Source organism: Gekko japonicus, unplaced genomic scaffold (genome assembly GCF_001447785.1).
Source record: "Gekko japonicus isolate JY-2015 unplaced genomic scaffold, Gekko_japonicus_V1.1 scaffold1980, whole genome shotgun sequence".
Lineage (NCBI taxonomy): Eukaryota > Metazoa > Chordata > Lepidosauria > Squamata > Gekkonidae > Gekko > Gekko japonicus.
The window spans coordinates 105,171-118,487 of record NW_015173196.1 but is presented as its reverse complement, the minus strand read 5'-3'; the positions used below and the strand labels follow the sequence as shown (position 1 = coordinate 118,487).

The window sequence follows — 13,317 nt, the reverse complement described above, 5'->3', positions numbered from 1 at the left end:
TATGAATGTCACCTGCTGCCAAATTCTGGGACCAAATGAGCTGGTTGCAGTAATCCTCCCTGCAAAGACAAACATGAAGGGAGCGCATGCCATAAAGTGAATTTAAAGCTGAAGATGGACTTGCTTTAAGCCCATTGACCAGTCTTCAGCCCCAGAATCTATATTTAGCATCAGAGGTAATCTCTGTAACGTGTAGGGGAATAAAAGTATCTCTGAGCATGCAGAAAGTGCACTTCTTGCATTGACAGAAGATGGTCTTTTTGCTGTGTACTGTTAGGGACAGAGGGAAAATGTTTTCCAGGTCAGAGGGCAGTTTTCTGTGGGAGTTACAAATGTTGGCAGAGCAAGAGGTAGGATCTCATGGATCTGTCCCGAAAACAGCCCTTAGGGAAAACATTGCTATTTGCAGACTGGAACTGCAGGATCTAATCCTCTGCACTGCTTACACATTTTTTTACGTACTTACTGGTGTTTGTATTTGTGGGAAATGACTTGGAATCCAAATGTATTTGGGCACACTTTGATCATACAGGAGGGTCCCTTTTCTAATTTCTCCAGAAACAGACAGGTGGTGGGTCCAAAGTAGAGCCCCTTGAGGGTCATCATTTCTTAACCTGGCAAATTATGGCTAGCCCAGCCATAGGGGTGTAAAATGAGGTTAACAAGGAGTGAATTACTATCATTTGGCTTTGGGTATCCGATCACCTTTGTTTAAATTCTTAAATAGGGTTAAGCAGTCAGCAAATCACTTCCTGGTCAGAGTAGCCCCCTCTCAGGGCTATTTTTTTGCGGCAGTACCCACCAGAACTGTGTACTAGCGCCTTTTGGGGGAGGTTTCCCAAATCCTGAGTGAGAACTGGTAGAAATCAGCACAACTTTATATATAAGTCCTGGCACACTTTTTAAAAAAGCATTGCCCCTTATTTTTTCCAGAGTGGTCTTGACAAAAACAAACCGGACTTCTCTGTCAAACAATTAATCTGTGTTTTTCAAAAGGATTACTTTCCCCCTGAAAACATCTTTGCGGCCTGCAGAACAGGGGTTGCCAACTGACCTCAGAGAACCCACTGGTGTGGCATGTTCCTATGCCCTTATTAACAGCAGCATGGTCTGCCACGATCAACAGGTGAAACTTTTCACCGTGTGGAGGGTCAGTGGGGGCACCTGCTGATGCCTGTGTGTGGAACTGCTCGTAAAAGTTTAGCTGCAGCGAGCAATTGAGAAGTTGGCACCCCCTTGCCATAGGGCTGGCAGCCTTGGGGGGGGGGGGGGCGGGATCTCCCGCTTTTACCACTGATCCCCAGCCGACAGAGATCAGCTCCCCTGGAGAAAATGGCTGCTTTGAAGGGTGGACTCTGTGGCATTGGGCCATGCTGAGGCCCCTCCCCTCCCCAAACCACGCCCTCTCCTGGCTCCACCCCCAAAGTCTCCAGGTATTTTCCAACCCAGACTTGGCAACCCTAAGGGGGTGGGCTCTGTGGCATTATACCCCACTGGGGCCCTCCCCTCCCCAAACCCTGCTCTCCCCGGCTGCACCCCCAAATCTCCATGAACTTCCCAGCCCAGAGTTGGCAAACTTTCATAAGAGCCAAGAACCCTCAAGTATGTATATATTTTCTTTTTAAAAAGTACAAAGGCAGACCTCATTTGAGATCAAACAGTTTTGTCTTTGTAACAGAAATCCTGAGCCAACTGTAACAAGAGTCCCTTCGAAAGAGAAGAGCCCTTGAAACTTGAACTGTCCCCTGCGGCACGTTTGAAGGAGAGTCCAAGAGGCTTAGACCCTCTAAGAGCCGGCCTCTTAGAGGGTCTAAGCCTGGCCTGGCCTTCCCCTTGAGTCATCGGGTGCCTGCGGGCATGAAACTCTAAGCCTTGCCCGGCCTCTCCTCCTTTGTGGCTGGTAATTCAGGTCTTCACGCGCTGCGTTCCCTGGTGAACCTGTGCCTGGACACGACCCAAGTCAGGAGCGGCTCATCTTCCAGGAATCTGTGGCACGACAGGATTGCCGTCTCAGAAAAAGCTGCTCCAAACTCACAGGCTGAGACACCTCAGAGTTCCTGGGAAGCCGTCCCACGGAAGGGAAACCGGAGCAGGAGGAGTAAACGCATCTGCCCTGGAGCGCTCCCGGGTCAGAAAGTACAGCCGTGGGAAGAGAGCAGGGAAAGGTTGCCGAAAAGCCGTCTTTCTCTTCATGTCCTCACTCTGATGATGTCATTTCCAAAAGGAAAACGGTCAAGGCCAGGTCCTTACCCCCAGACGATGACATCTGCTATGGAGAAGGGTGTCACCTGTTTGTTCTCTTGCAAAGTCCTGTGCTCGTAGCAGTTGTGCGCGAGGCGCAATTTCATGGTGGTGCACTGCCGGTGCAGTGGTGAGGGAAAGCTGCCCTGGCTGAGTTTCTGCCTGCTTTTGTCAGCTGATAAAAGGTATCCAGGAGGTGCGTGAGAGGCTCCTCCTCTATGTCTTGTGTCTTTTCAGGCAGACCCTTAGCAGTTCCAGTATGGTGTAGTGGTTAAGAGTGTTGGATTAGGACCTGGAAGACCCAGGTTCGAATCCCCACTCGTGCCATGGAAGCTTGCTGGGCCAGTCAGACTCTCTCAGCCTAACCTACCTCACAGGATTGTTGTGAGGATAAAATGGAGGCGAGGGGCAGGGCTGCTGAGAGCCACCATGGGCCCCCGGACAAAGATTCCATGTGGGCCCCTCCATATGACCCCGATCAAACTAGATATTCTGGCAAAACAAATCCCTTGGCTGGCTGTTAGCATGCATCTATAATAATAAAAAAGGATCCCCGTGTCCATCTGTCTGTCCATTTGTGGCAGGCACAACTCTTCAGAAAATCCAGCTTCCGGATGATCATGGGAATTCCAGGGCCCAAAATGAAAGGAACTGGAATATCTTTGCCCAGGTTATCTCCAGACCCCCATGCTGTTGGCAATGGCCGATGGGCGCTAAGGTTGTGTAGTGGTTAAAATGTCAGGCGAGGAACAGGGAACTCCTGGTTCAAATCCCCACTGGAAGCTCGCTGGGTGACCTTGGGCCCATCACTCCCTTTCAGCCTAACCTACCTCACAGGGTTGTTGTGAGGATAAACCAGAGGACAGGAGAACAATGAAAGTTGCTTTGGGGGTCCCCCTTGGGGATAAAGGTGGACTATAAAGTAAATAAATAGATTCTATCTTCTGTTCATCGTTTGTTACCACTGATGCAGATTAACATTTATTATCATGCATGTTAAGGGGGGAGGGGAATCATCCTTTTACTACTTTAATAGATTATGGCAGTGATGGCGAACTTTTTGAGACCAAGTGCCCAAACTGTGACCCAAAACCCACTTATTTATCGCAAAGTGCCAACACGGCAATTTACTTTAGAAAAAACAACTCATACATTAACTTAAGATGATCCAAACAAAGTAAGGAAAGCAATCCCAAATGCTTTCATTTACTTAAAATTATTTGGCAGAGAATTCGACACTTTAATGATGGTCTGGGCCTGGCTGGGGCAATGGCACCCGTGCCCACAGAGAGGGCTCTGAGTGCCACCTCTGGCACCGGTGCCATGGGTTCGCCACCACCAGATTATGGGGAAATATTAACTCCCCCTTTTGTCCATAATATTAACAGAGGTGCTTCTGAACTACTACTCCTAAATACGTTCTAAGTTGCCAAGCAGGCTGAGTGGCATTAATACTGAAAAATAAAGGGGGGAGGGAGAAAAATTAGAAAGTGGGATAGGGCTCTGTTCTTGTTTTTTGCTGCCGTACATTAACGAGGCTGCCCTGGCAAGATCTGGCCTAAAGGCAGAAGGAAACGGTAGACTTTATAGGAGGCTCTGTCCCAGCTGGTCTTGGCTGACGACAGGTTTACCGAAATCTCATCAGCAAACGGGTTCCCTCCGCCCCCAGGTAAACTGCGGAAAGGTCGAGGAGCTCTTTGCTGTGCTCTGCCTTTCCTGCTCCCTTCGTCAGAACTGCACCAGGGTGGTTTTTTTTTTTTTTAATGTATTCCATGTCAATACAGCCACGTCGCTGGCTTCAGGGCCCTCCAGCTGCCTTATGAGAGGACTGAGGGAAAGGACCCAAGAGACAAGCTAATCCTGTTTGAACAGGCTGAGATTCTCGAGTTTAAGGAGGAGTTCCACATGAAATCATTCTCTCTCTCTCTCTCTCTCTCTCTGCCAGAAATGCCATGTTAGTTCAGTAAAGGTGTATGTGGGGGCATAGAACTGTTAACTGTTTTAAAGCAGAGTTCTGCCGTCCCTTGCGGTATATAACCAATAACTTGTTAAATTCCTCGCCTCATCCACCAAACCACTGAGCCCTTCTGAAGAAGAGACAAATGTATTGTGTGTGTTGTGAAAAGAAGGTGTTGGCGTGACTCACTCGAGAAGAAGGAGAGGGGGGAAATAGTAAAAACCACCTCCGATTCCCCGAGAGGGGCGAAATAGTAAAAACCACCTCCGATTCCCCAGGTTCCCTCTGTTACAGCAGCACGTAATCCAGCACAGTTATTGGTTAACATTGCCTGACTGAGCACTTGCAACCCACATCAGAACTAAAATCAATTTGAATGAAGTTTGAGTCCTGTGGCACCTTTCAGACAAACAAAATTTTATTCGAGGTATAAGCTTATGTGTGCATGCAGATGAAAGCTCCTACCCAGAATTAAACTTCGTTGGTCTTAAAGATGCCACTGGACTCAAACTTTGTTCTGCTGCTTCAGACCAGCACGCCTACTCCACCCGGCTCTGAAACCAGCGTGCTCACTGCTCCTGGTGGTGTGGTGGGCCGGGCCGTCTCACATGGTGGTCTCTCGGGAAGCTGAGAGCATCAGCACTTTGCCTTGGGCTTCTCTTCTGGGGAGCATTCCAGCTCTGGGGAGGAAAGAGGCTGGCTGGATAGCAGCACAGAACGGGCAGCCAATCAGCGGCGAAGGATACCCTTTGGGTTGCCCTGTGGTTTTACCTTGGCTTTGAGATGCAGTAAGGCCTGGTACCTTTTTGCTGCACGGAAATGCAGCTCGGTTTTTTGCACGAAAAGAATAGTGCTCAATCTTGTGCCGTTACACCAGAATGTTTGATGCACACTTTTAATACAGTGCTTTTTCTTCTCTTCCCATTTTCTACTGCTTCCCTGCCGGCTCCGTCCCCTACAGTTGCAGAAAAGACCAGCGCTCAGAATGGTAAGAAACCTCTGATTGTTACACAAATCACTGAAAGTCCTTTCAGTTTCTTAGCAAGCCCTCCCCACCCCGAGTACCATTATTTAGGCTCCAGTAGCAATGCTTTAGCCATCAATGTTTCCTGTTACCAAAGGAAACCCTGGAGCAGGGGATGGCAGCTTGTTCAGCCTCAGTGCCAAAAAGCCTGGAATGTCAACCTCTGAAGAAGCTGGTGTGTTGGCAAGCAAGGTGTTTGTGTGTGGGGGGGCGTTGGGGGTTGCATTTTGCCAGTCACGCTGGAGGACAGGCAAGTCGACTCTTAGTGTCCGTCAGTCTTTATTACAGCCCACAGGCCATTCATAGGCAGAATAAAGCAGATAAAAACACTAATATAAAATTAATTACTACATAAAACCCCTTGAAACGTCAGTTGTCTTAAGAAAGGGCTAGAATCTGAGAGTGTAGGAGCTGCGGTGGCTCAAGTGGTTAAGACGCTGAACTGCAGGCTATGGAAGGTCGGTAGTTCAGCAGTTCGAGACCTGGGTGCCGCATAACGGAGTGGGCTCCCGTCTCTAGTTCCAGCTCCTGCCAACCTAGCAGTTCAAAAGCAAGAAATTGCAAGCAGATAAATAGGGACCACTTCAGTGGGACGGTAACAGCGTTCCGTGTGCCTTGGTGTTTAGTCATGCCGGCCACATGACCACGGAAACGTTTTCGGACATCGCTGGCTCTTCGGCTTTGAAACGGAGATGAGCACCGCAATCCTAGAGTCGGATTCGACTGGCTTTCGAGCAAGGGAACCTTTACCTTTACTAGAATCTGAGTAAATTATGCACTGGACATTATCTCAGCTTGTTATTTTCATTGCAGAACATAGAAACTTTTCCCCCCACTGTACAAAGCTCTTTATTGACAGTCTGTCTCTCTTATCTGCAGTATTATGTGGGGTGCCTGCCCTTGGGCGGATCTTGGGTGGTACAGATGCTCAGAGAGGACAGTGGCCCTGGCAGGTCGGCCTCAGTATCCACAGTAAACATCATGTCTGTGGCGGTACCCTCATCACCCCCGAGTGGGTGATCACGGCAGCCCACTGCTTTCCCAGGTAAGTGTCCCCCTCGCACAAGGCTGCAGGTATTTGAGGGTAGGGGTGGGCAAGGGAGGGTACCTTTTGGAAGCATCACCAGTGTATATTAAATATTAAATAACTGGCGATGGGTTCAAGTTCCAGAGCTAGTTTTCAATCTGGTGAGGCCCAAGGACAGAGTAGGATACAGAGATAAATGTTTCACCCTCTCCTGTGTCACTAGATCCTGAGGTCGTAATAATCATGCTTAGCTTTGTTTAGCACTCCTGACTAGTGCTCAAAGCCCTTCATGTATGTAATCGTTCCAAACCAGCCCTGTAAGGTAGGTCAATTAGTATTATTCCCGCATTGCAGAGAGGGTGCTGAGGCTGAGGGAGGGCGGCTCACTTAAGACTGACTCACGAGTCAAGAAGGGAGGGGGATTCAGCCCAGAGATTCCCTGATGGATAGTTGGATCCAATGTTCCCTCTAAGCTGTGGAGTCTTGTGAGCAAAAATTCTACTTTGTGAGCTACTGGCATTAAAGTTGTGAGCGAGTGATTTGGCTGCTGTATAAATTAGCTTGCTCTGGAGCCATCCTCCCTGAGTGAAGAAAAAAAGTGTGAGTCGGAGGCTAAAAAACTGTGAGCTAGTTCACACCAACTCAGCTTAGAGGGAACACTGCTCTGGAGCCATCCTTCCTGAGCTAAGACAGAAATGCGTGAGCCGGAGGCTAAAAAACTATGAGCTAGCTCACACTAACTCAGCTTAGAGGGAACACTGCTTTTTGATCACTGTGCTGTACCAGATCTCAGTGAAGCTGAGTGCCCAAGGAAAGGACACCTTCGTGTAACACGTAGTTAACTTGTAGAATTCACCACCCCAAGATGTCTTGAAAAAATATCATGCAGGATCAGGTCTGCCCTCAGCTAGGATACATAAATGTAACCTCCGTGTCCAAAGGCAGCATGCACAGCTACTGCCTTCAAGGGCATATTTGTGTGCTTCTAAGCGAGGGATAGTTTCTGCTGAAGACAGGTTGCTAGATAGGATGGTTCTGTCTCTTTGCTTCTCAGTGACCTGTCCCTTTTGCTTGTAGTCAATGTATTTCAGTGTGTGGATTTCTCTTTCTGCAGCGTGAACAAGATTGAAATTTACGACGTGACCCTGGGGGCCTTCCAGCTCAAAAACCCCGCGGGGGACATGGTAGTGAGGCAGGTGGAGAGAGTCATCAAGCATCCTGACTATACCGAGGATGACGGGTCTAAAGGGGACATCGCCCTGGTGAAGCTCAAGCAGCCCGTCACGTACAGCCGCACCATCCGGCCCATCTGTCTCCCCGCCTCTTCCGTCAACTTCCCCGCCGGCATGAAGTGCACCATCACTGGCTGGGGCAACGTGCTCACATTGAGTAAGGAGGGATATTTCACCCGGGGGGGCCTTAATCTTTCAGGTTGATTCAGCAGTTCTTGCCCTAGCTCTGTGACACAAAACCAGTGCCCGTTCCAGGTTTCTGGAGGCCCTGGGCAGACAGTGCCCTTCTGCCCACCCCCCCCCAGGCCCCCCTCCTGCCTCCCCTTCCACCCATCCACGTGTGTGTGCTCCCGCCTGACTGCAAATCCTTCCCTTGCTCACTGCCTGCGCTCACAGCCGGCTGCATCACCTTCATGCCCCTTTCCCAACAGCACTGGCTGGTGCCTGCAGCTACCAGGAGCGCCATCCTTGTGCATCACTGGCATGCCCTTCCCCATCACCAATGGGAAGCTGGGGGCGTGGGTGGTGAAATGTTTGCAAGCAGGGAAAGGCACAAGGACGGGTGACAGGGGAGGTGGACAGGTGGGGGGATCTGTGACATTGGGTCCCACCAGAAGCTTTGGACCCTGCCAGCTGCCCCGGTTCGGGAGATACTGACACCGGCCCTGATACGAACCACATTTGGGATGGAAGGGACCTCATACTGTAAGACGTTTCCCCAAGACGGCCTCTATGACGACTTCAGCCCATTTCATTCCCCACTCCTCCACTTGCACCTGGCTGGACGACCTTGGGCAAGCCGTAGTTCGGTGGGGGGTGAAATGTTTGCAAGCAGGGAAAGGCACAGGGGAGGTGGACAGGTGGGGGGATCTGTGACATTGGGTCCCACCAGAAGCTTTGGACCCTGCCAGCTGCCCCGGTTCGGGAGATACTGACACCGGCCCTGATACGAACCACATTTGGGATGGAAGGGACCTCATACTGTACTCACTAGGGCTCAGCTCCAGGCTCTGACGACTTCAGCCCATTTCAAATGATAACAGGGGGTGCCTTTTGCGGATGTGCGGTGCACCCTGTCTCTCTCACACTTGCACAGAAAGCTACTGCCGCCACCCACCGCCCTGTCCCGCTTCTAATAAATCCGTGGTGTGGCCTGTATTTGGAATGCCGTCTGCAGTTCTAAATGAGTGCGGCACCCCTCCTTCCAACCCCCCGGCCCACTAACCCTGGATCGTTCTCTTCCATTCAGCCAGCCTCCCTCCACCCATGACCCTGCAGCAGCTAGAGGTGCCCATTATCGGGACTGACACCTGCCGCTGCCTATACGGCTTGAACCCCGATCCCGAGGACCCCCAAATCATCCACAACGACATGCTGTGCGCTGGCCACGCCGAAGGCAAGAAGGACGCCTGTCAGGTAAGGCCGCATGGAGGGGAGGCGGGTGGGCGTCCTTGGTCATTAGGGGAAGGAGGGAGGGGTAGAGTGAGTGAATGGAAAGAGCGGAACCTTTTGTGAAACATGGGCTGCTTGCTCATTTCAGTTGCGTTTGAACTTCCCGGTAGATCGGTGCCCCGTTCTGACTAGGGCTCGTTAGAACAATTTTGCCCTGACTTGGCTAGCCCGATCTTGTCAGGTCTCGGAAGCTAAGCAGGGTCTGCCCTGGTCAGTGTCTGGATATGGGAGATCACCAGGGAGGCAGGTCGTGGCAGACCACCTCTGAACATCTCTTGCCTTGAAAACCCCCATGGAGTCAGCATAAGTCGGCTTGTGACTTGACATCACTGACCACGGCCACCACCGCAGGAGCATTTGGGGGTGTGTGTTTTTAACAGCCACCCAAATGTCCTGGTAAAGCACTTATAAAACATGTGCTGAAATGTCCCTTTGCTGCTCAAATTATGGTGTCTCAGGGCTTTTTTGTAGAAAAAGCCCAGCAGGAACTCATTAGCATAATAGGCCACACCCAGCAGCAGAAACTCATTAGCATATTAGGCCACACCCCTGACAGCACAGCTCATTAGCACATTAGGCCACACCCCCATGTTACCAGAAGTGTGGTCATCCAGCCACACCCATCTTTTGCTTCTTATTCTGTTTACCTTGTTTGTTGTCCAAACCCAGGGCTTTTTTGTAGCAGGAACTCCTTTGCATGTTAGGCCACACACCCCTAATGTAGCCAATCCTAATGAGTTTCTGCTGTTGGGTGTGGCCTATTATGCTAATGAGTTCCTGCTGGGCGTGGCCAACTTGGAAGCCAGCCGGAACTCCGTTCCTGTGCGTTCCTGCCCAAAAATAGCCCTGGACTGTCTGTTATAAGTTACAGCAGTGGCAAGGAAGCCATTTTCTGTGGGTTTATCCCACAGTGCTGCTGAAATGCTTAGATGCTTCCAGCTGTGGAGGCTGGGCTGGTCACACAAGTCCTGATCGCAAAATCCTCACCTCTGATCGTGGCTAGCAATGGTTTTGGGTTGAGGTTGACACCACTCGTGAGGTTGCGGGTTTTTAAATGTTCAAGCAACTCCACAGTCATGGTCACAGAGCAGCTTCCCTACCGGACCGAGAAGTGCAAGAACACTAATCCAGGTGTAATGATTTTGTGATGACTTCCCCAGATGCTGGCCTCCTTGACTGATATTTGTCACCTTTCTAGAGCTCAGTGTCGTTCCCTGGCCTCTCAAACCCCCTCTTCAACATCTTCCAAAACCCAAGCCCCCTCGCCACCAGTGTCCCCTCTGAGTTAGTGTGAACTAGCTCACAGTTTTTTAGCCGCTGGCTCACACATATTTGCCTTAGCTCAGGAAAAATGGCTCCAGAGCAAACTAATTTACGCAGCAGCCAAATTGCTCGCTCACAACTTTAATGCCAGTCATTCACAAAGTAGAATTTTTGCTCACAAGACTCTACAGCTTAGAGGGACCGTTGCCACGTGTGCCTTTCCTTCCTAATTCCTGCCGTTTTTCTAGGGTGACTCTGGAGGACCCCTGTCCTGCCGCGTAGGCAATTCCTGGTTGCTGGCCGGGGTTGTAAGCTGGGGAGATGCATGTGGGGCCCCCAACAGGCCTGGGGTCTATATCCGCACCTCGATCTACACTGACTGGATTAAGGAGAACATTCCACAGATGGAGTTCAGCCAAGCGACTGTTGATATGAAGCCCGTGTCCGAGGAGGGCCTGTGCTCCAATGCTACTGCTGGCCAGCCGGGCCGTTACGACGAGATGCAGCCTCCGGCGGGCTGGCCCCGTCCCATCACCCCTAAACCACCTTCCGGGAACAGCGCCACCTCCTGGGCCTGCACTGCGTCCCTGCCCCTTCTGTCTCTCCTCCTCCTGAGCCTCTGTTACCTCCTGTAAATTGCACTTCAGATCGGGTCAGTAAGCCCACCTGCCAAAGGATTGTATAGGGAAGAGGGTTGCTTCTTGACTACCACTTCCACGCCCACACGCCAGTAGGATGGTCACATTATTTCAGTCAGTCACATCTCAGAACTTTGCTTTGCCTTCTGAAAGCAGGTGATGGTGTCGGATAGACTCTGATCTTATTTTACAAGGTGGCGGCCTGGTGCGTAAGCATAAGCCCCGTCCAGGATGTGAGTTTCGGTCCGATGTCTGCCTTGGGCCAGTGCCATTAAGCATGGTCCGCTTGATTGACATCACCCTTTGGTTGCTTCTAGCCAGTTAATTCGTAACAGCCCACTGCTTTAAAAAGGTTGTGTTGTGGCTTGAGGCAACAGCGTTAGGCCCAAAGCGGCGGCCACCCTGCAGCCTCACAGGGAAGGACAGACTCCCTTCAAACTAGGAAACTCAGTCCCGCCTCCTCCTCGTGCCAATTCCCAGTTCTCATCCCTTCCCTTGTGTCTGAATTTACTGCTTGGTATCCCATGCCAGTCTCCTGCCACTCTTTCTCACATAAATCCTTCAACCTTGAGACTTTGATTATTTCCACCCGTTCCCTTCGTGTTTTCCACCAGCCTTCTCCTGGCCTGCGAGGTCAGACCCTCTCCTGTTGCTGCTGGCCCTGGCTCTTTGTGGAAATTATTTCATCTACCTCCGGAACCTTCCCAGGGGCTCTTGCTGCTTCCTTTCAGTTCAGCCTAACACTGTCCATGTTGCTTCTACTATCCCATCGTGGTTTAGCTGACCTCACTCCAGGGGATGAGCTGGGCCTTCCTCACCGCTCTCTCTCTGTTCTTCAGTTCCATTCTCACCCTACCTCAACCCTACTGTTGATCTCAATCCTCCCCTCCCTGTGCCCCCTTTTCTAGGGCGACTCCGGGGGACCCTTGTCTTGTCGTGTAAACAATACTTGGCTGCTGGCTGGGGTAGTGAGCTGGGGGGATTCGTGTGGGCAGCCCAACCGTCCTGGTGTCTACGCTCAAGTTTCCTCCTATGTGGACTGGATTCAGAAAAATGTCCCAGAAGTGGCTGCCACTGCCGTGACTGTGGAAGAAGAGCCAGTCTCTGAGGAGGGAGTGTGTTCAACAGCACCCTTTTTGCTCTCGCCTTCTCGGATTTTGCTCGCTTGCGTGGCCTTATTGTATGTCTTTGGGGATGGTTAAGAAGCTGCCATTTTGCCCATGCCTCCTGCCAGCCCAGGGACTGAAAGTGGAGTTGGAGAAGGAGACTGTTACATTTTCATTCCTGGACAAGGCCCTTCTTCCTGCGGCGGTCGCAGCCTTATTTTTCTACTGACTGACGTAGATGTTTGAAGCTGGACATTGTGACTTCATTTTATGCTTCAGTGCTGACCAATAAATCCCTCCGTTGATCGTTAGGCTTTCTGGGATGCACGTATGGATGTGGCAGAACTCTGGAGACTTATGGTATCAGCACAACACCCAACAGCTGTTCCCTTTGAATGAACTGTTCCAGGCCTTATTTATGATGCAATGTGACTTAAATGTGAAATGGGCTGGACAAAGATCTCTTGGCACGCACAGGCCAGCAAGACGTAGATGGAGAGAGCTTCTACCCCATATGGACAAAAGGGTAAAAGGTGGCGGCACCCTGTTCTGTGAAAACCCAAAGCTTGCCTTCCCTGGGAACTGGCATTTTAAAACAATCTTGTATTTGCACATTTTTATCACTTAAACCAAATCCACGTATTTGAACATCTCTTTCTTGATCAAATGGGAAAGAGAGCTTTCGATGCTACTCTCGTGATGAAGGGTTTTTAATAAACGTAATGATAGTTGTGGGTCAAAGAAAGCTGTGTTACTTAAAAACAACCCTGGTGACTTCATGAAGTTGTACCAGATGGCGTGGCTGAATCTACGAGGGAGGGACAAATGCGGCAGTAGGAAAATTTGAGTGGTGTCCTGCATCTGCTTCTGAGCCATGTGAATGCACATAAATTTATCTAACTTCACGTGGGGTGAAACAGATTCTCTGCGGGAGCACGGAGTGTAGTGGCAGAAAGGGAAGCTAAACAGAACAAGGAAAGATCGTTCTGGGTCAGCCCACCTGGGCCCAGACTCCCATATGTATTAGGTTTGCTTGGTTAAAACAGAGCAGGCACTGATCTCTTTGGAAGCTGCACGGGGGCTTGACTTTCGCCTGACGCTGCCTCTCCTGTGCTGCAGGAACATTAAGAGCCCTGCTGGATCAGACCAATAGACCATCTAGCCCAGCATCCTGTCTCACGGAGCGGCCAGCCAGTTACTCTGGAGGGCCGACAATAAGGCATAGAAAGGCTGAGGCCTTCCCCTGAGGTTGCCTCCCGGCATTTGGATTCAGAGGTTTACGGCCTCCATTTAGTCACCTGATTAACAGCCACTGATAGACCTCTCCTGTGTGAATCTGCTGAAGAAGCTGCCCAGGTGGACTTACATTTCCACCCC

The 13,317-nt window shown here is 50.6% G+C and overlaps 1 protein-coding gene across 1 annotated transcript in view; it reads left to right on the top strand.

The window, feature by feature from the left end:
- PRSS8 (protease, serine 8) overlaps positions 1-11,877 on the top strand; it is a 16,448-nt gene extending 4,571 nt beyond the window's left edge. The window contains exons 2-6 of the mRNA XM_015422640.1: positions 5,160-5,186; positions 6,102-6,267; positions 7,364-7,638; positions 8,731-8,897; positions 10,445-11,877. Coding sequence (XP_015278126.1) covers positions 5,160-5,186; positions 6,102-6,267; positions 7,364-7,638; positions 8,731-8,897; positions 10,445-10,831 — 1,022 coding nt within the window. The 3' untranslated portion in view covers positions 10,832-11,877. The remainder of the gene's footprint in view (positions 1-5,159; positions 5,187-6,101; positions 6,268-7,363; positions 7,639-8,730; positions 8,898-10,444) is intronic.
- Positions 11,878-13,317: the final 1,440 nt, after the last annotated feature.